Source organism: Acomys russatus, chromosome 24 (assembly GCF_903995435.1).
Source record: "Acomys russatus chromosome 24, mAcoRus1.1, whole genome shotgun sequence".
Lineage (NCBI taxonomy): Eukaryota > Metazoa > Chordata > Mammalia > Rodentia > Muridae > Acomys > Acomys russatus.
In genome coordinates, this window is record NC_067160.1 from 7,051,381 (window position 1) to 7,072,497 (window position 21,117).

Sequence of the window (21,117 nt, forward strand, 5' to 3'; positions counted from 1 at the left end):
AGAGTTTTCACTAGTTAAAACTGAATTAAAATCACTTATGAATGAGGAAAGCAAGTCTAAATCTCATTTTGGAAAAACAAAGCCCAGCTTACTCATTTCTAGTCTATCCATTCAAGTCACAGGCCCCATTATCGTGACAATAGGATTTAGTCTAAAAGGCAGAAGAAACACCTTAACGTAAGACACCTGGACAATGCAGAGAGTCCACAGCCCTTACCACAAGGCACAGAGCTACAATAAAGTTACAAAGCAGAGAGTACACAGTGTCTAACATAAGGCACATAGTTATAATGCAGTTATATTTGTCTGGGGCAAAGCAACAAGGCTTACAGTGTAAGAACATGAAGTAGTTGTCGGAAACCTCATGAGATCTGCCCTACTGCTTCTCAGGAGCCTCCTCAAGAATTAAGAGCAATTTTTACAACAGAACTGTTTGTCTTCTTGGAAGTGACCCAGTGAAGAGCAGTGGAGGGACATATCATCAGTTGCTTCAATCTCTCAAAAGATGAATCTGTTATTGCACAGTAAATACCTCATAGAGGTCAGTGATGTAGAAGCTAGTCTGAAGAAATATGTTATTTATAAGTTGGTTATATCTGGAACTCTTCAAGTTTTACAATTAATTCTACATAGAGCATCAACTGGAAAAATATTGACATACAAATAAATACTAGGCTTTCAAATGGCCAGTCTGATAGTTTAGAAATGGGTGAGCAAAGTGCCTAAGTTTCTATGTATGTTTTTAAACTTGTTTATGCATAGGAGAACTGTATACTGTACACTGCATACAGAAATACACACTGTCCATTGTGCACAGTAGCTCAGCTCAGTAGAAAGTATCTTCCAAAGGACAACACCACCTCCACCAGCATAAACCACTGGCAACACTAGCGTTACAGCTAGTGGGTCCATTCCTGCCCTACAAAGAAGGAGAGTGAATATTAAACATTCTTCAAATATTATTTTAAAAGTTCTTTAAAAGAAATGTGAAATTTATTCAAATAAACCCATATACATGTCATAAATATCTCTACATTTATCATGCATCCATCTCTCCATCTATCCATCCATCTGTCAATCACCTATCTATATTTCTACCTATCCACCTACTTCCCTATATCTAGCTACACACACATGCACATACGTGTAAACACAAATACATAATTCTCTGGCTGTTATACATTTTTTGAGTTGTTTTATCCTTGGCTTTTCAAAGGAAATCCTGACTTGCTAAAACATGATATTTACTAAAATGTTTTTTCACTTTCCATGGGTGAAATTATGTATCATATTTTTCATATCACACTGAATAAGCCCCTTCAGCTGTGAAAGTGTTGTACACACTATTATTCCTTGGTGTGTTTACCAAATATTACTATTAATATAATTTATAAAATACAGTTAGAGCTATCATTTTAGTAAGCCACAAAAAAGTCTTTAATAAATTATGATTAGAAATGGATCTATATCATATCTGTTTACAAGACAAAAACAATAAGAAAAAGTATTAATTTTTTCTTGATTCTCAAACTCTTGCCCATAAATTGTACATTTGAAATATAATTTAATTAATATTAAAGTAAGATTTAGGTCTACAGCCCAATTCCAGGATTTTTTTTTTTTTAGTAAAATGACTTTCAATGTAAGTACACACTGTAGGCAATTCTGTTTTTAAATTAAGTTGTTTATACTTTAAATGAGTTGTATATGATTTTCATGCTGTAGGACAACAATGACATGTATTAGAAAAATAAAAATTTAGCGTTACCCAGTAAGGCCCTCAGTGACTGTCCTGCTTGGAGGCAGATGCTTTACTTGAAGACACTGCTGCCAATAGTCCACTTACAATTTCTCGTCTAATTTCTCCAACAATAGACTCTTTAATCTATAACGGAAAGAGAAAATTACACATTTAACAATAGCTATTGTTTTTTGTTTTCAGATAAAATACATACGAGTTAATTGTTTCAGTTGACTATATCACAGAGAAGCCCACGGCCTTGGTGTGACATTCACAAGAGGCACCTGCTGTATAAGCCTGTCCCTGTAGCTCACATGAGACTCTGAGGTACAGCATAGGACAACATAGCCGCGGGCATTATGAAGAACCACAGTTCTTAAGGGACAAACATGGTAAGACTCTTCATAAGTTACTTGACACAGCAACCTGCAGGACTGAATGTGAGGTCTGCAGTGCTGCTTGGGGGATGCCGGGAAGCCTGCAGAATCCGTGCTGCTAATGCGAAGACAACCTGTAAGCAGCGAGATGACATGCAGGCAGAGCTGTCGCCCTGCCCCCCACCCCGCGCTCTGCCAGGACTAGCACACAGCCACACAGCTTACATAGTGTCCTAACTAACACACACTGTAAGTGCACAGAAGGCCTTTTCCTTTACTAGTACTTATGTTCTGAATATTGTAAGCGTCCTGAAAACAACCACTTCATCTAATTTTTTTTTCCCCTGGCTCTGTGGCGTCTTGGTACCTGTCTGACTTAGGTAAGGACTTTCACCTCGAGCTGGGTAAGTGGCTCACCATGCAAGCACGAGGGTTTGAATCTGATTCCCAGAACCCAGGGAAAAACAAAACAAAACAACCAGCAGGTGTGGTGGCCGTGCTTGTAATTCAGACACTGGGGAGGTGCAGGCAGGTGGGTCCCTGCATCTCCCCAGCTAGCATCCTAGCCTAATCCATGGACTCGAGGCCAGTGAGAGAACCTGTGTCATAAAACAGAGAGAAGCCTCTTGAGGCTGCCAGCCCAGGTCGTCCTCTGGGTCTCCACATGAATGCTTACACCCATGCTCAAATAAACCCCCACATGTTCGCACACAGGGAAAGAATACACAGCTCGTTTTGTTGCTGAATAAAGCAAACAGACCTGAGGCAGTGAGCACTCTATTAGGATTTTCTTGTCCAGATGTCTAAATACGGCATGCCTCCTTCCTCTTTTTCTTTCTAATGATATAGTTTCACCTCCAAATAGCTCTTTGTAAAGGCTTTAAATGTGCATTTCCTGAAGTAAATTGATAATGCATTCCCAAATTAGCACTGTGCTACTCTCCACTAGCTCTTAAAAATTCTACATTTCCACAATTTCCTGTTAGCCTGATCTATTTCCTAAAATGTTCCTAAATACATCCTGAAAACATCTCAATTGAAGTCCTTCTAAAAATGGCTCTGCCATGCAAAACTGGTACATAATACATCGACTTATATATGATTCTTCACAGAAGAAAAACATGGCTGAGGAGATGGCTCAACTGTTAAAGCCAAGGCTCACAACTAAAATGACAATAGAAATAAAATGATCCTTTGCTATCAACCACTCATCTGCCCTCCTACACATGTAAATAAATGTCAGGTTTTAATTTTACCCTCTACTACCATTTATATAACATGACATAGCAAACTTTTAAAAATTTATAGTACTTTAGATCCATTTCTAAACAGGTATGAAACATGAAAATCAAAGAGTTGTAGCCACAGTATACAAGGCAAATACAGTATGTAGAAAAAGACCCAGGAAATATCTGCATTTATAAGATGATGAGCAGTACTTTCCAAAGTGACAATAATAATAATAATAATAATAATAATAATAATAATAATAATAATAATAATAATAATATGATGATGATGATGATGATGATGTAATTTTTATTACATTTCCTTCCTGTTCATCATTCAAGACACAAAGTAGCTAGCTTGATAACTGAGGATGTACTGATTAAAATGAATGATAAGCATTTTGGGTAACAGATATTACTAACATAAAATATGAAAGAGTATCTAAGACCCTAGCAGGGTGATATGTATCTGTAGCCCCAGCCTTTTGGGAGAGTGAGACAGGAGGATTGCTTGAGTCCCAAACTTGAAACCATTTTGAACAAGACTCAAACTCAGTAAAGAAGAAACAAACAGACAACCATGCATCTCTATTGTCAAGCATACTTTACTCTAGGGGAACACAGAAAATGACAGACAGACAGACAGACAGACATGGATGGATGAGGGAGAGGGGAGAAGCTGGGAGTGCTGGCACATGCCTTTAATCCTAACACTTGGGCAACAGAAGAAAGTAGATCTCTAAAGGCCAGCCTGGTCTATAAAGGAGTTCCAGGCCAGACAGGACTACATAGTGAGAGCCTGTCTCAAAGAAACAAGAACAATCAACAAACAAAAAGAAAAAGAGAAAGAAAAGTAGCTACATTTAAACTAGCACTATAAATAACACAATGCCTGTAATAAGCTATTTTACGAAAGATTTGTGAACAAATAAATTGGTTCTAAAGTTCTTCATGCTGTAGACAAGACAGGAGGGTTCAGGGTAAGAGAAGTCTAGGGTGCCTGGTAAAGCACCTTTGTGTGCACGATTTCCAAAAGGCTGTGAACAGGCTACCTGACATAGAAAAGACTTTTTATTACAACACACATGATTTGCTGCTGTGATATGTGAGGCTACATCTAGATAGTGCTTAGAGCCCCTAAGCCAGCACTCTTAATTGGTCTCTAAAAGACTGCAAAGGAATACATGAGATGCTGTGTTCTTACCAAAACACATGTTTAAGCATGTCAGAGGTACTGACAGTTGTAAACCAAGCCTAGAAGCTTAAATAAATACAGAAAACCGTACAAACAGCAAGATAATCTATGTTTATTCTTGACATTTGATGTTGAATTTGGCTCTGTGAAAATGGTACTTTTTTATTCCCATACATATGTACATTTCTAAAATATCTGTAAATGGTTTCAGGGCTTGGTCACGTATATCACAAATGACTCAGAGTAATCCTCAGGCAGTACTGTTTTCTTCCCAGCTGTGATGTGTACACAGTCTGGGCAGAGATGGAGCATCCTTCGTTTGACAAAAGTTGAAGTACAGACTGTGTGTTAAACACTTGTCTGAAAGGACCTTATGTCCCTGTTCTCCTCCCAAAGTGGGATTCACTGACTGAGTGCACTGTTAGTGTGAAGTACTCCAAAGCCTCACAGGGTGTAGTGGTGGAAACTAAGGTCTGCCGGACACCAGTGTTTTCATGCACGCAGGAGTGTGTGCAGTAAGGAAACTTGCCGGCAAGTGCCTGCCAAATACACTTAATCCTCACCTGCAAAACTCTGCTCTGCAAGATTAGATCTTGCCTTGCTGAATGGTGGCTTTGTTAATGGGGTTAAGGGCCACAAACTTACTGGGAAAATAGTCAAATTTTATTTTCTTGGTAGCAGATATAATAAGCTTGAGAACTTAAAATTTAGTACCATGAACATTGAAGTTTAGAAGGATACCAGTTGGAAACAAACTGTTGGAGTATGAAAAATCAGTATTTTAAATATTTTATAAACAAACTTAAACATAGAACCAACTAGCTGAACTATGCAGCAGTATGAACTGGTTTTGAATTTTAGCTAGTAATGAGCTAATGTAGCTATTAAGTGCTTCTCACAGTACTTCAGAGCGTTGGCTTGGCTATGCTCATCAGCTTTCCTGGGCCCTATGGTCTATAGTGTCAGGGTAAGCCCTTCTTTGTGGGCAGGAAAGGTAAATGTTATGGCAGATTTCCTTCAAATGTTGCCATATTCTGAGCTGAATGGTTTCTCACGAAGGGCTTAGTAACATATTCTGAGAAGTCTGTCAAACATCTGCCTACCATACCGATTTACATGTTGACAAAAGCATAGCCTCATTCCTATTTAGTGGGAGATTCCTATCCATGATTACGTATTCTCTAAGACCACAGCAGCATAACAGAAACAAATGACTTCTACGGTATGTGCTATTGGCCAAAGAATCAATGTTCTGGCTTAAAGCGAACACTTTCTTCCTAGGGAATTACTTGCAATATGGATCAAGCCAATAAACTTTTTAAAATGAGAACTCAGGAATACATTAAAGGAGTAACTATGCCAAGCAAGTAATAGAACGTAGAGTTTTCAGAACTTAAAACAAAACAAGGTAAGAGGAACAAAAATATCAGAATTTAGTAAAAGAAAAAGGAGTTAGCAAATGTGGCATGAGCAAATACAGTGCAGGTGGAGTAAATACGTGATCTAACTCAAGTACCATCCTGTGTATAAACACTACCTAGGAACAGAATCCTACTTAGAAGCGCTCCCGACTGAGGAGGCTGAATGGTAGTCAGCCACAATCAACTTACAAACATAACTCCACTTGTAGAACAAATAAATGCATAGGATTAAAACCTTCCACTAGTTCACAGTTAAGTCTGGAGAATAAATAGAAAGCATGAAGCTATACTGATTTTGAAAATGGTATTTGTTCCGACATGTCAGAAATGCAGGGTAACAATATGCATGCAACACAAATGTCACGTCTGTTGATTTGCACTTCTTCCTCAAGACACATAAGTGGCCACAGAAAGCAGCGTCTACTGAACCCATGAACTCAGAACACAAAATGCAGCCATTTTTGAATCTCCCAGCAGGGTCAGTCCTGTGCACACACCACTGCTACTCACACCTGACGTTACAGTGTTGGCAGATTTCAGACCATCCTTTCACCTCATGGCAGTAGCTGACAAGCTCTAACCTCCCAAGCCCCAATTCCACAGGTTTCTGAGGTCAAGCACCATTTATACTCCTGACTACATTAACTGTGTGTAAAGCTATGATATACCATTTTGATTTGTTTTATATATTTTTGTCCTTCTTGTGTCACTGATAAAGTTTGGAATGCTGCCCTTCCAATCCTATTTTACCACGACAAGTCCTGCGTGTCTAACTGCATGTTTTCACAGCACAGGCACTTTCAGGAAGACATATTCTCATCCGCGTGTTCACTGCAGAGCTCACTGTTTACTTTAATGTACTTTTCAAGCTGTTGTATAATAAGCGAAGGCACCATACGCGTAGGCACTAATCTTTGGCCCCAGGGATCAGTGGCCCTTTTGAGGGAGATTCTATGCCAAGAATTGACTGTAAAAGCACAACAGATCTACATTTACACTCATATTAGAAATGCAGCTCGGAAGCAGGGAGCCTGGTGTCTAGAGCTTATTGTGACTTATTTGGCTCTTGACGTTCTTAGATAACGAAAAATCTGTATTCATGAGACAAGAAATGTTACATTGTGTGTGTGTGTGTGTGTGTGTGTGTGTGTGTGTGTGTGTGTGTGTGTGATGTTTTCATAGACTTTAAGATGCCCAAATCCTCAAAATAAAAAGGCCCAAAAACCCTGAAAACTTTCTAAGGGCTACTGTACAAGTTTTCAATTTTCCATGACTTTTTCTGTCTTGTTTACTTCACTGTAATTTAAGGCTTACAGGTCTTTTCTACTACCTTGGATATTTTATAAACTGTGTTGCTGGTTTATCTTTGTTTTTCCTCTGGCTTGGGCAATGCTGAGGGGTGGTTCATACTCACAGCTTCACACATGCTGGGGGTCATAGTCAGGGCCTTATACAGTGCCACTAATTTACAGATCAACCCCTAAAGTAGCTTTTAAAGCATGTAATAAATTGTTCTGTTTAACTAACAGCAAAATATAAAGGTGTTTATCACCAGAAGTTTTAGGAGTAGTTGGAAAGAAAAGTACAGCTATCTATGCTTCCTCTTTGTTGAAAATAGAACAAAAAAATTATTCAATGTGTATAACCTATAGAGATTAGTTTAAAAGCCACTGTGAATTTTGTCCATGGTACTTTCCTTTTAAAGGAGATACACTAGTTTATATTAAGGAACTCAATGGTAAAAAGTGTTACAATTTAAATCTAAAATACTCCCAGATGCTCAGATGTCAACAGTTTGGTCCCCTATGCAGTGACACTCAGAGGTGTGGCTTTTGAGAAATTACTCAATTAGTCCACAGGTGGGCTCATAATTCTACTGGGAGGCTGCATAGAATTAGAGGGTGGGGCCTAGTAGAAGCATGCTGGTGCTTGGCCGTGGGGTCTTGGGTGCTGTGTGCTACCCTACACTTCCCCCCATGTCCCGTGTCCCGTGTCCTGCTCTGGCCAACTCTGTGCTCGGCTTCCCTAGTCGCCCAGGAACAACAGAGCCCAGTGCTTTTGGGCTGAAACCTCTGAGAGCAACAACATGAACAAACATTTCCTCGTTCGGCTTGTCCTTCTCAGGCATTCTGCCACAGCCATGAGGTGCTCAGTCACTCTACACATTTTCCCCGTTAACATTTGCCCCTGGCGAGTAACCTTCATAGACGTCTGTGGTCCCTATGGTAGTCCGGAGCTATGGTTCGTGATGCCTTTAGGTTCTCATGGTCTTGTCATCGGGTAAAGTCCATTGTCACACTAACTGTACTTCAGTCTATGAACAAATCACACAATTTCTACACTTCCCCAGCCACCAAAGGAAAAACCTCCTCTGCTTTCTCATGCCAGTGGAATTTTATAAAATGACAGCTTTTAATTCTGCAGGAGTTGTAAACTGTAATGTGGAAATGAGAGATCTAAAGAGCTTTCCTTTAAACCTTCAAACTTCAGGAACAACTTCTGCACTGAAATGGGCAAAGCAGTAGGACTAGCCTGCAGTCTGAAACCTAGGGAAATGCGCAGTCACAGGGAAAGCTTTCTGCAAATTACTGTCCTCAGTGAAACCAAAGTCTAACAAGGAACGGTATCTGAATAAAGTCTACACAGACACCTATCTGCATCTAAGGACACGCCTCAGCCTCGACCCACCTCCCGTATGACTTGCTGAAACTCATCTTGCTCCACACTGCGGTGCACTTCCTCGGCTGCTGGCATCAGTGGGCAATCCTCTGGCTCTTCCTCCATGTGAGACGTAAGTCCCACAGCCTGTGAAGCTTCTTCAGCTGTTCCAGCGTCCTCAGAACTCTCCAGATCTGGAGGCGTCTGCACAGAGCCTGTTCTAGAGGGGGCAGTTGGTGTCAAGGCCACGGAGGCCCGGAAGACCTTCTTTCTGGCTACTAAGCGGGCTCTAGGTCTGCTCCCAGCAGGCGCTCTGGATCTTCTGTGGGTGTGGGAGGGGCTGGAACAGACGGAGGATGACTCTGATGTGGCCTGTGAGAAAACGGACTCCGAGCTCTCTCCAGCAGGAATTTCAAACCCCATGTCTCCAAGGCCCAGGCCTAGCTCAGACTTCAGGTACGACTGCTCCCGCATTAGTTCTGTGACCTGGAGGCCAAGAAATTATTCTATTTCATTAGCTCATTAACTAGTCAATCTCATACACACAGTGAAATAAATCTCAAGCCATGCCTTGGAAACCTAGGACACACAGTGAAGTAAAATCTTACTAGTTAATGTAGATAGGTCTGAATTATTTCATGGAGGAGTACTTAATGAAAAATAAAAGCACTACTCGAATGCTCGCCAATGAGTCTAAAACGTAATGATAAACACACAGATCTTTTTCAGGTCCGGTGAGGACCCAGCATCTGACATGAAGGCACTTTTGGAGTATAAATGAACTGTTTCTATGGCACATTAGCTCCTTCAGTTTAAAAAGACAGACCACTACTGCAATGCAGCTAGCTGTCTAGTGGCCCCAAATGGCACAGCACTTCAGTGTGGCAAAGCCACTTCCAATAACTTTAACTTCTTAAAGTCTGTACTTAAAACAAGCCTACATTTTATACAGGCTGAGGAAACTGCAGGTTCCTAAGATAAGATGGAATCCTTCCCAGTGACTTACCGGTTCCATGACATTCAGTGGTGATGGGCATGACAAGTTATCGGCACTCCGACTGCCACACATCCCCTGAAAAGACACGCCCAACAGACAGGGTCACACATGCACGGCTCACTGTCACACTGCACGCGCTTCGCGATAAAATTACTTGGCTACGTATTCCTCGCAACGTCCCTTTCTGTCACAAACACTGTAGCCAACTACCGTGGGTTCCATCACATACGCTATTGTGACTATTGCACAGCCGCTCTGGCTCTCTGCTCCCACCAACACATTTCTAGGAACGATGGGTCAGAATAATGAAAGCGTGCATTTATAATGATTTGGAATAATATTATTTTATATATGTACATACATTCCTATTCTCCTCCGCATATGTTCACACACACACACACACACACACACACAAACACACACTTATTTGAACAAAATCAAGCATGAAACAGTAAGATAAAATTCAAATTTTCAAAGCAACACATTTCATAACTGGAAAGATACTGGCAAAAATAAGACTATAATGGTGAAGCTCAAATTCCATGGGAAGGAGCAGTAAAAACAATGAGAAACAGTGCAACGTAAGGACAAACAGTCCCTCCATTATGGTTGTGTATGTGGGTACTATCAGGACATCCCACTTGACTCTGACAGGAGGCAGAGAAGAGCACAGAGGCACTGCCCATGGGTAGGTCATGTATTTTGACTAGTGGAGGTCAGTCCAATCTTCAGCGTCAAAACAAAACAAACAAACAAACAAAAACAACCCCAAAACACAAGGAATGGAAAAGAACTAAACTGAAAACAAAGGAAAAATCCAAAGAGATCAGCTATTTACTTACATAAGGTGGGTGGGGGATGAGGAGCAATAAAACGTTCTTTAGGTTACAAGTAAGGATACACAGTTAAAGTCGTCATCTTTTAATTCACTAGAATTTTTCCTTCAAAGATGTTAACTTTTGTGTTGGGCTTTGCTTTTCCTCTTACTGAAATTATTTAACAATGTATTTTTAAACACACTAAATATGAAATGTATCACAGTTCATACATAAAATATCTAAGAAAGCTACTTGAATATTATACATGATTCTAAAGTATTAGTGAAGTCATTAAAATGAAGTCCCCTGTCCTGTATCACACATTATGAGCAGCCGGGCTGCAGACTCTGGACCGGCACAGTGCACGCACCTGGAGCACAGAGGGGCGGAAAGGCGAAGGCACGCGCACCGCACGCAGCTGCTCGTCCAGCCCCAGCAGGCGCTCCTCCAGCTGCATCTCCAGCTCCTGCAGCTCCATGCGCACTGAGTTCCGCAGACCCTGCAGCTGATCGACCTCATACCTGCCAGACAGGGCCAAGCACAACTTTGGACAGATTGTAGCCGAGATGTTTCTAGTTACTGCACTTTTGGATACACTGAACTAACAAAAGGTACTGGCTTGCAATTTTATAAACTCAGGCAGAAACAGCTGTGGGCAATGAGTGGGCCCTTTAACCCCTGCATTCTCCTTTCTCAGAAAAGCAGCCGACTCGGCCTCTTCCTTGCCACACTGGAGGTACGGAGACACCTCTGTCAACCCCACGTGCCTGTTCCTTACCAACACTGCTTCACTAAACACACGGGTCATAGCGTGTGACAAGCTGGGCTCTGAGGAAGCTGCGCGGAGGGCCTGCTTCTCTGGAGAGCGGGCTCCGGGTGCACTAATACAAATAACCCGCACCTGTCCTCCTCTGTCATATGAGGGTACACCACGGTTTGCTGCCGCAGCATGGCCAACTCCAAGTCCATCATCTGCGTTCTGAACAGATTGAGGCTCCGTCGCACCACCTGAAGCTCCTGAAAGGCGTTCTAAAATGCAGGGTCACAGCATTACTCTTCTTAACCCTCTCAAATCTTAGTAGCAAAGATTTAAGAGGGAACTTACTTCATAAAGAGGTAGAATAGACGACTTCTGAGCACTGTATGGAGCAGCAGCAAGATCAGGTCCTCTCATCATAGGGTACTTCAAGCAGATGAAACAGAATTAAAAGCCATGCCAAAGTGACTGCTGCCAAGCTCTCTGATGTGTCAGGGGGAATGTATGGCATGCACTATCATTTCTCTTTGAGTTAAACCAAACCCATAATTTTTTTATCTTTCTTTTTTGAAATTATTTTTTATTCTTTTTCTTTTCTTTACATGCACATTTATATTATTACACATATTTACAATAAGCTTCCTACAGCAAGAAGAACCACAAGATAATCAGGAATTTAATAAATGTTATGCTCATACTGTTTTGGCTATTTGTATTTGGCAACCTTAAAGAAAACATCTTTCCTATCTTTGTGTGTCTAAAATTCTGAATTTAAATCCATTATCTATCATATCTCATCTTTAGCAACGTAAAACATCTATCTAGGTTTACTTCCAATACTTTGAAAGTGTTGCTGCAGTTGTTGGTTGATCAAATCATGTTCATGTCAATTACTAGTCTGTTTTTATCACAATAATATACATTCTAGGTTTAACAGATAAGATTCTATAGATAGATAAGGTAAGAGAGATAAGATCTTCACAATGTTTTACATTATAACCAGCAACAAAAGAAATTAGTCTTTAATACTACTGATTATTCTTCAATATTCAAGGACCAAATTACTGCTGGGGGGAAGTACAAGGCAAAGGAAAACATATACGTGTGTGTGTGTGTGTGTGTGTGTGTGTGTGTGTGTGTGTGTGTGTGTGTGTGTTTTCACAGAACTTCCTTCTTGCCTTGAGAAAGTAAGTAGAATTGAGACCCAGAGATCTGTAAGCAAAAGGCAGAGGAAACTGCATGATACTGATGTGGCTGGAGAAGCAGCAAGTGTGTGCCACACACAATCTCAGACACACTCTACTGTTACACACAGGGAAGACAAAAAGCTGCCTCACCCTCACATCTCACCTCACAGCATATGGACGGAAGTTAAAAGAATTCTGTGAATGTATGTGAGTGTACACATGTGCGAATGCGTATGTGTATGAGATAAGAGTGTGTATATGAGTGTGTGAGTGTAAGTTTGTGATTGTGTTTGAGTGTGTGTAAATGTGAATAGGAGTGTGTGTGCATGAGTGTGTGGGTGTGAATCTGAGTGAGTATGGGTGTGTGTGTAGTAGGAGGCTGAATCATGAAAACAAGCAAGAATTCAGTGGGTAAACATGTCTATAATGGCGATGGCTGGCTGAGCTTTAGACACTATCAGGACTTTGTAGTTCATGAAAAGAATGGCAAGGACGGAGTCCTGAGTTGGAAAACAGAAACAAAAAACACCTACCCACCCAACCAAGTGATGTGTGCAGATCACTCAGAGTTCAGACATCCTCAGAACCCCGAATACCCTGCTGGCCACTAACAATGGAGCACATGCCTAAGCACGGAGACTACAGAGCACCTGGCTACTGGGTGCAGTGGGAGTGGGCAGATTTAGCAACCGAGTTACTGATGGGACATTAGTGGCCAACAAACCACAGCTGGAGTAGCCTGGAAAGGCACACCACAGACATACAGAGAGAGGCCTCATGCAAGTACTGTGGAAATGCTGAACAGAACAGTCACAGCCAGAACTGTGCTTCATGAGGAAGGAGAAATGGCTGTGTTCCGGTCAGACTGCAAAGCACAAGGGACAATTGTCAGGAGCACAATGATGGTGTCTAAAAGGTGCATTTTATCATCTGAAACTTGCAACTTTAACTTGTTACCCAAGTGGCTTCCCCGTCCACTATTTCACCGAAACAGGTGGCATGCATTCGGAATTCACTTTACCTGATTCTCTTCAAAGTGGTTCCAGTTTTGAGCCCATGAAAATAGAGTGATTCTGTGCCAGGAGGCCAGCATCAGAGGTGGGCAGGCGGACAGGAAAGTTTAGTCAGAGAGCCACAAAAACCAGGAGAAGATGGCGCCTCCGGAGCAAGGAGACTTAGACAGTTAGAGGTCAGCACATCCAGATGGCAGAGAGGAGACAAAGGATTGAGAAGAAAGATGCTTTCAACAGGCAATCTAAAGTCCCAGACAGAGAGAACAGGGCAGGCTGAAAGCAGGAAACACCAGGAAACAACTCCTCTACAGTAACTTTTTCAGGATTACTTCCAGCTTCCCCCCTCCCCCAAACGGGAGGTATGTGTCTAGGAGGGCAGGTGTAGGTAAGCTCTGGCATGTAGGAAAATAAGCTGAGGTGCTTTGTCTGCTCGGTCCTAACTCCCTGCTGAATTAGGAGAAATTCAGAGCAATACATAAAGAGAATCTCTATCTTACCTGTGAAAGATTCTGTAGTGAGCTTCTGATATCATGCAACACTCTTCGCAGCTGCATCTCGATGGCAGAAGGGGGATTCGCGGGGCACGGCCTGTACGGGTGGCCAGGGTGCCTATGTGAGTAGGGACACCCAAAAGGAGAAGAGAGGGCACTACAGGCCGCACCTGGGAGGTTGGGGACACTGTGAGCACTCAGAGTTCTCATGTGCTCACACAGAGGCCTGTCTGGCCATTCAGAGTGGATCGAGTGAAGGGAACAGGTGGACTGGGACATGGGAGCAAACTGTGGGCAAGCGGCAAGCCTTCCATGGTGGCACTCCTCCAGCCGTGTCCCCTCACTCTGAGGGGCCTCTTCTTTCTTCACAGAGGATGGTGGGATGAAGATGGTGGACTTAACCAGAGATTGACCCTCATGTTCAGTCACTTGCTTTTCCAGTTCTTGTTCCTCTTCAGGTGTGTACTTGTAGGTGAAGGAAGGCGGGCTGCACCTGGTCTCTTTCCCTGGAGACAGCCGCACGTTGACAGAAGACACAACCCTTACTGGGCTCAGCAAGGTGGTGGGCAAGGACTGAGACCTTCTTAGAGGATAGCCAGCTTTTGCAAGCAAGTACCTTTGTTTCAGCAGATCCTTGGATTTTATTAGGCTACGCCCTACTCTCTGTCCAGACATACTGCAAACCTTCATTTGAGCTCTTTGTAAGGCAGTATTCACTCTGTCCACAGAAGAGGGAAACTCAGTTTTCTTTTCAGAGCTCATACCGCTACGCTGAGGTTCAATGGAAGCCAAGGACTTGAGAATATGGTGCGTGGTGTACTGGGCAAATTCACAGTCACTGCTTTTCTCCACATCACTGTCTCCACTCCCTTCTCTCTGCAGCTCTCCAGTGGGTGCTGGAGATGCCGCTGCCCCCTCCTCCTCTTCCTTCTCCTCCTCCTCCTCTTCCTCCATTTCAGTGATCTGAGGACCAGGGTCAACTGGACCCCTCATGGACTCTTTGTTTCCGGGATCCTCTTCAGTCTCACACTGAGGGAAATCTTGGCTGTCTGCCTTTCTTTTGTCAGCTGCTACTGCCGCCTTTGCTCTTCCTTTCTGAGGAGGGGCAAGAGACTCCTCTTCTGACTCATTAAAATAAGGCTGGTCTTGTACTGTAGGAGTCACGTGGTCTTCACCAAATGATGTGACAGTTGTCTCACTGTCACAGCTGTCAGCACTACTTCCCATGGCTTGCAGGGATTCGTGAACCTATGAAGGAAAACATTTGGGAGGATGGGAATAAAGTCAGAGTTAGCACTGACGGAGACCACAGATGAGGCGTGCCTGGATTCAACGGCCCCACTGCAGTAGTTCGGGTTCTTACCATCTCCTTACCACTTATTCACACGAGGGTCTCACATCTAGCTTTCTTAAATTTTCTTTCCAGCGTATGAAACTACCTCACAGAGTTGGACAAAGTTTTTAACATTCTTCCCCAATACCTATAATTTCCCTGCTTCTCACCACCTTTGTCATTCTGAAACCATCATGGCCTTTTCCACAGCCAGCCCTGCTGGACCTGTGATCACGCTGCTCCAGCACCAGAGGCGTCTCAGCAGTTTCACCCCGGATTCTTCTGGATCAAACTCTTCTTACAGTATGGCCCATCCCTCCACACGCGGAGACTGCTTCAAGGAAGCAATCCTTCCTACTTGATAGCCCAGCCCAGGGTCTTATCTTTCCTTCCTCATCACTGCATAAACCCCAGGGTGTCTTTACCTTGTTTATCTCATCACAACTACATACTCCTTTCTCACTGCCCACTTTTATACACTCAATTATTCTTTATTTCATATATATATATTTAATATACATAACCTGTCAAGTATCATATCTTTGCCCATTCTATCTTAAGTATGTTGAAACCACTTATATTAACTTACAGTCAAGTAAAACCATCTAGAATAAATCTTACTTTATTAGTACAATATTGAGTGTCATGTAGTTTACTGAATGCTAAAAATGGGGAACAAAATTGTATAAGTACAAGAGAGAGAGATGGCCACTCTGCGGACATGATGGGATGCAAAAACTCAAAACACCATGTCTATCAAGCACCTGACACACAGGCCATGGAAAGTACTTACTGCCTATTCAGCTCAGCAGCACACACTGCATAACATTTACTTTTACTGTCCTGTATCATGAGATACAACTAAATACTGAAATTCAAAGGTCTGTATGGAACAAATGCCACTTTTGCAGCATTATGAAGCTGCAAATTTTAAGTTAAGGAATTTTAACTTGGGGATCAGATACCTATTTGCTTTTATCAATAAGGAATTATAATTTTTCCATTTTAACTTGAATTCTCCTCAGCAGTTTTTTAAGTAGTTTTAAATTTATTTTCTTGGGAATTCCATGCTTGAATATAATGAATTCTGATCGTAACTACATCCCATTTCCCCACTTCAACTCCCCCAGGACCTTTACTACATGCCCCGCCCCAACTTCAGGTCTTAGACTCAGGTAACACACTGAGTCTAGTCAGTCTTACCCACACGCACATGGGTATAGGGCCCCCACTGGAGTATGGGCAACCTACTAGTGGCCAGAACCCCAAAGAAAAATGGTCCCTACCACAGTTGTCATCAACTGCCAATAGCGCTCACCTAGGGGTGGGCCCATGGGATGATTCTCCCTGAGTCTCCTGGAGTGTGTTCCTTGTTTCTAGAAAGCCTTTTTGTTTGTTTGTTTGTTTGTTTTTTCCTTAGTTCAATTTTCAAATTTTATTAAGGACATTTTGAACACCCTTTACGTTCATTTGTGACTCTAGCTCCTCAAGGAAAGAAGTACCTGCCCTCTGGGCTACCTAACACAGATTAATTTTTCATAAAAGTCCATGATATTAGCAGAAATATGAGTTTTAAAGTAAACAAAAGTTATTATAAAATAATGGAATATAATAACTACAAGCAAATAGGAAAAACATCAGACCAAGCAGTTTAATAACCAAAGTGATTTAGTTACTAGTAATATAAAATAATATCCAGAGATCATGACTGAGTAAAACCTGAAACATACAGTCAAACACTTAGCCAAGACCTACATGCCAGATATTTTATTTCTATTTCCATTTGCAAGACCTCCTTACAATAAGACTCAGGGACAGACTGCCTTAAAATGAGGAAGTTAATGAAAGTGCTGATTAGTACCGGACACTGTACCTGCAGGTGACTGAGGGGGAGGCAGTCTGTGGAATCCTCAGCAAAGCCGCTGCTATCAGAATGTTGACTTGCAGTTCGCAACAGGTGATCTGCCAGAGGAAACATGCTGTCAACCGAAAACAGTGCCTAGGCCTGCAACGGCAGCACCAGCACCACAGACACCATCCCCAGTCAAACAGCACCAATGATGAAGGATCGTGGCTTCAAAGCACAGCAAGGAACTCAACTTCATATAAAAGCTCAGTCATATTTTCTATCTGAAACTCTCAGCACTCATGTACTAATTGAGCTCTATTAGTAACATTTGGTAAATCCAATTAAGTCCTACCACAGAGAAAAACTGAATGGAATAAAAATTTTAAAAGTTGTATTATGTAAACCTATAAAATGGTTAAGAAGTGAAATTAGAAGTTTACATGCAGAATACATTAAAAGGGTCCTGTATCTTCCTACTATGAAAAAAATAAAATTAAGGGCTCTAAACTAAATAATTTGAAATGTAAGAATATGTAAATATCTCTAATGTTTCTTATGATATAAGTATTTATACTAAGACATACTTTTTCATACCAGTTACACAGAAGTCAGATCCAATTAATATATAACACAAAGCTCTAATTTCTAGATATATAAATAAGCATGCATGCTTTTAAGAAAGATACTAAGTACAGCAGGCATCTTTCCACATTAGAGCTACCACAAAGGGGAACTTTATCACTATGACATTTGCAAGGATGTGGGAGACAGCAGAGTCTTGCAGGATTTCAAAAGCATCAGGCTAAATACAGTATTTACCAAATAATCTGAACCACATAATATGACTAAATAAAGTCCAAAATTAACGTTCATTTGAGTTTAAAAACACCCCACTAGAGTTTTAGGGTTCATGAAGCAGCACATGATTTTGCCCTTATTAAAAACTGAGAAAAATTCTGTAACAGTATTATGATGTAATAAAGCGGTATGAGTTACGGAAGTGTTCACTCCCTTACCAAACCCAGAAATGCTGGAGTAGCTATCAAATGAACGGTTACCACCAGCTCTAACTGGGCACTACATTCATTCAAAAATGATTCATAATCTGTGTCAGAGCAGTTGTCACTGTACTGGTGTTTCCATGTCTTTTGTTTTGTTTTGTTTTACAACTAGACTATGAGGTCATGAAGACAGAAACTTTACTTCTTCTTAATGTTCGGGTATGTAGAACAACATACAATGTTTGCTTAATGACTCAGTGGTAACTCTCAACACAACAACTAAGCAATTAAATAAATGATCTAGAAGTTCCTACTCAGTTTGGGAAGGGGAACTTCGATGGAGCACAGAGAAGCCAGAGTGACTAGGTCACACTCGGCTTCTTCAGAGGTCTGCTGATGCGCAGGAGAGGAAGAGCTGGGCTGGCTCCCCTAAAGCTGAGCACATGAGACTCACAGTGTAAGTGACCATGTAGACTGTGCAGGCCACAAGTCACAAATCACACAGGCACTGCTGTGCCCATCTACAATCCCAGGGAGCCTGGCGAGTGGAGCCTGAGTTTGAGGCCTGCCTGAGCTAAAGAGAAAGGCTTTGCCTAAAAATAAACAACATTCTAAGAGTCTAACCATCACAAATGTCGACACTTCTGTTCCATGAGACACATCATTCTCTTGGGCTAAAGAGATGGCTCAGCAGCTAAGAGCACTTGTTTTCACAGAGGACCTGGGTTCAACTTCCAACATCCACATGGTGGTTCACAAATAAATATAATCCAGTTCTAGGGGATAAACACCCTCTTCCAGTCTCTGTGGACAGCAGGAACATCAGCGGTGCACAGATATACACACAAACTTAACACTGATATAATAAGCAAAGCTTGTAAAATGAAACCACAGTTTTTACTAGAGAACTTTGGACCTAAGAAGGATTAATCCTCAGTTCTGAAGACACTGCCTACTACCTTAATTCAACAGTTAGAAGAAGCATTTAAGTGTGAAAAACAAACAAACAAACATGAAAACCACCTGTTTCCTATCCAAGAAACTGAATAAAATCAGTATATTCTCTTCTGGGTTTTCGCAAATATATGTTGTCTTCCATAACAAGAACAGTGCTGGACTTGTAGGAATGTGACGCTACCAGATCAACACTAGGCTGGGACCGGAGCTGAGCTGCTGACCTTTCTAAGGCGAGAGCGTCCCTGCGCCTGAGAGTAGAGAAGTCCACAGGGGATGTCCGACCGTGAGACCAAACCACTCCTTGCTTCTACTAAACTTGAGGAAGGAGTCTCATGCTGGGGACCCTAGTTCTGAAATTATGACCAGTCGGAGGCATACCATATCACCAAATCCATAGGCTACCTCCCAAAATGGATAAAATGTCGTTGTTTCTGGTCCCCTTTACCATGACTGCACACACAAAGTTCTTTTACTGTAACTTCATAACAGATTTATTCACAAATATGTTGATAGTAGTTTTGCTTAAGGTCAGACATGAGAGCCTGAAGACTGGTAGGCCCGGGACACGCAGGTTTGGCGATAGACTGAATACATCTTCCCTGCTCCTCACAGCTTCCCTAAAACAGCTGAAGGCGAATGTACTTGATCCTCCTTTGACAGGCCAGTTGCTTTGACCAATATGGCCTTTGCCTCCACCTGAAGGCTTAAACATCACTTTACACCTAGAGCAGATATATCTATTTGTGAATTTAAGAAAGAAAGAAATTCCAATGAGGAAGTTCATTTTGTGTCTGACTAAAACCAAAGTGATTAAGGGCCCCTACTCTTTAGTGCCATACTGCAATGAAAGAAAAGTCACACGCAAACTGCCCCTCAGAAGGAATCTCAGCGATCAGGAGGACAAACATGTAATTTTCTATTCTAAGAACATACATATAAATTTTTGTTTTAAAAAGGGGAGTTAGTTTGGAATGTGTAAAATTTTAAAAATAAACAGTCCTACCTTCAGTGGTCATTTAACTTCTTCCTCTTTCTTTCTCTTAATAGCTTTGTAAATTTCAAACCAGACAGTATTTTCTAGTTGAAAGTCAGAAGTGTAAGGCATGGATCCAAAGGTCCCCTGGTCAATAATTAATGCTTCCAGAAGAGAATGAGGGCTGCAGCCGCTCACCTTTGATCTGCAGTTTTGTTCCGTTTTGTTTTTTCAGTTTAACTTGGTTTAACTATTGTGAGTGCATTTTTGCCAGAGTTATACTGCATGTATTATATTTACAAGATATATTTGCATAAAGAAAACCCGGAACCAGAGAACATGAGTTTTCAGTCATAACAATGAAAAAGTAGTTTCAATCTGTTTTAGTCCATGTTCAAGTTTGAAAAATATTTGCAACACCCAGAAATGTTTAAGGAGATCATTACAGGATAAACAACCTAGTATTAGTTTATGATCATAAAAGTCTCCCCCTACAAAAACCTCACAAAAACTGTGTGATGAGGGGATACACACCCCCCCCTCACTCTCATCTTCTCACACACACTGCTACTGTATGCACTGATAAGTAAACCCTTGCCTTCTCAGCTGAAGACAAAGGATAATCATGGGAAAGAGCGGGCAGTGGTCCACTTACCTCTTTTTGACTTGGCAAGGCTTAGCTGGCACGTGGCTGGCACGTGAGGTGCTTCTCCCTCTGTGCTCTGAACCTAAAACAGAAGCTTATGTAGTTCATCTACAGCAAAGAAGGCTTTCTCTTGATGTCTAACTGAAGTGTACCAAATATTACATAGATATTGTATCTCCAATTTGTCAGCAGGTCCCACAGCTTAGTTTTCTGTCCTACTTCCCCCACTGAAAGGCAGCACTCAACCTAGGGAGCCAGGAGAGAAAAGTAACACGGAAAGTACCTGCACAATTACGAGCTGTAAGAAAACTCCTCATAGAAAGACTCCAAATCTGAGAAGTTGCATATATGTGAAAGATGGCCCATACCAGGAAGTCGCCCCAAATGTAGAACTTTACAATCTGAGGGAAAAAGCTCACTTGTGCATCATAGGAGGTATGATTGAGTCACATTTGAGGCAGCTACAAGTTTGAT

At 41.6% G+C, this 21,117-nt stretch overlaps 1 protein-coding gene across 1 annotated transcript in view; it reads right to left on the reverse strand.

Moving 5' to 3' along the window:
- Nucleotides 1–886: 886 nt before the first annotated feature.
- Nucleotides 887–21,117, reverse strand: part of Itprid2 (ITPR interacting domain containing 2) — a 35,968-nt gene continuing 15,737 nt past the window's right edge. Inside the window, exons 9-18 of the mRNA XM_051167126.1 lie at nucleotides 20,653–20,725; nucleotides 17,091–17,179; nucleotides 13,891–15,132; nucleotides 11,542–11,619; nucleotides 11,338–11,465; nucleotides 10,807–10,957; nucleotides 9,628–9,693; nucleotides 8,652–9,107; nucleotides 1,769–1,885; nucleotides 887–919 (exon numbers count right to left, since the gene is read on the reverse strand). Of these exons, the coding sequence (XP_051023083.1) occupies nucleotides 1,781–1,885; nucleotides 8,652–9,107; nucleotides 9,628–9,693; nucleotides 10,807–10,957; nucleotides 11,338–11,465; nucleotides 11,542–11,619; nucleotides 13,891–15,132; nucleotides 17,091–17,179; nucleotides 20,653–20,725 (2,388 nt within the window). The 3' untranslated portion in view covers nucleotides 887–919; nucleotides 1,769–1,780. The remainder of the gene's footprint in view (nucleotides 920–1,768; nucleotides 1,886–8,651; nucleotides 9,108–9,627; nucleotides 9,694–10,806; nucleotides 10,958–11,337; nucleotides 11,466–11,541; nucleotides 11,620–13,890; nucleotides 15,133–17,090; nucleotides 17,180–20,652; nucleotides 20,726–21,117) is intronic.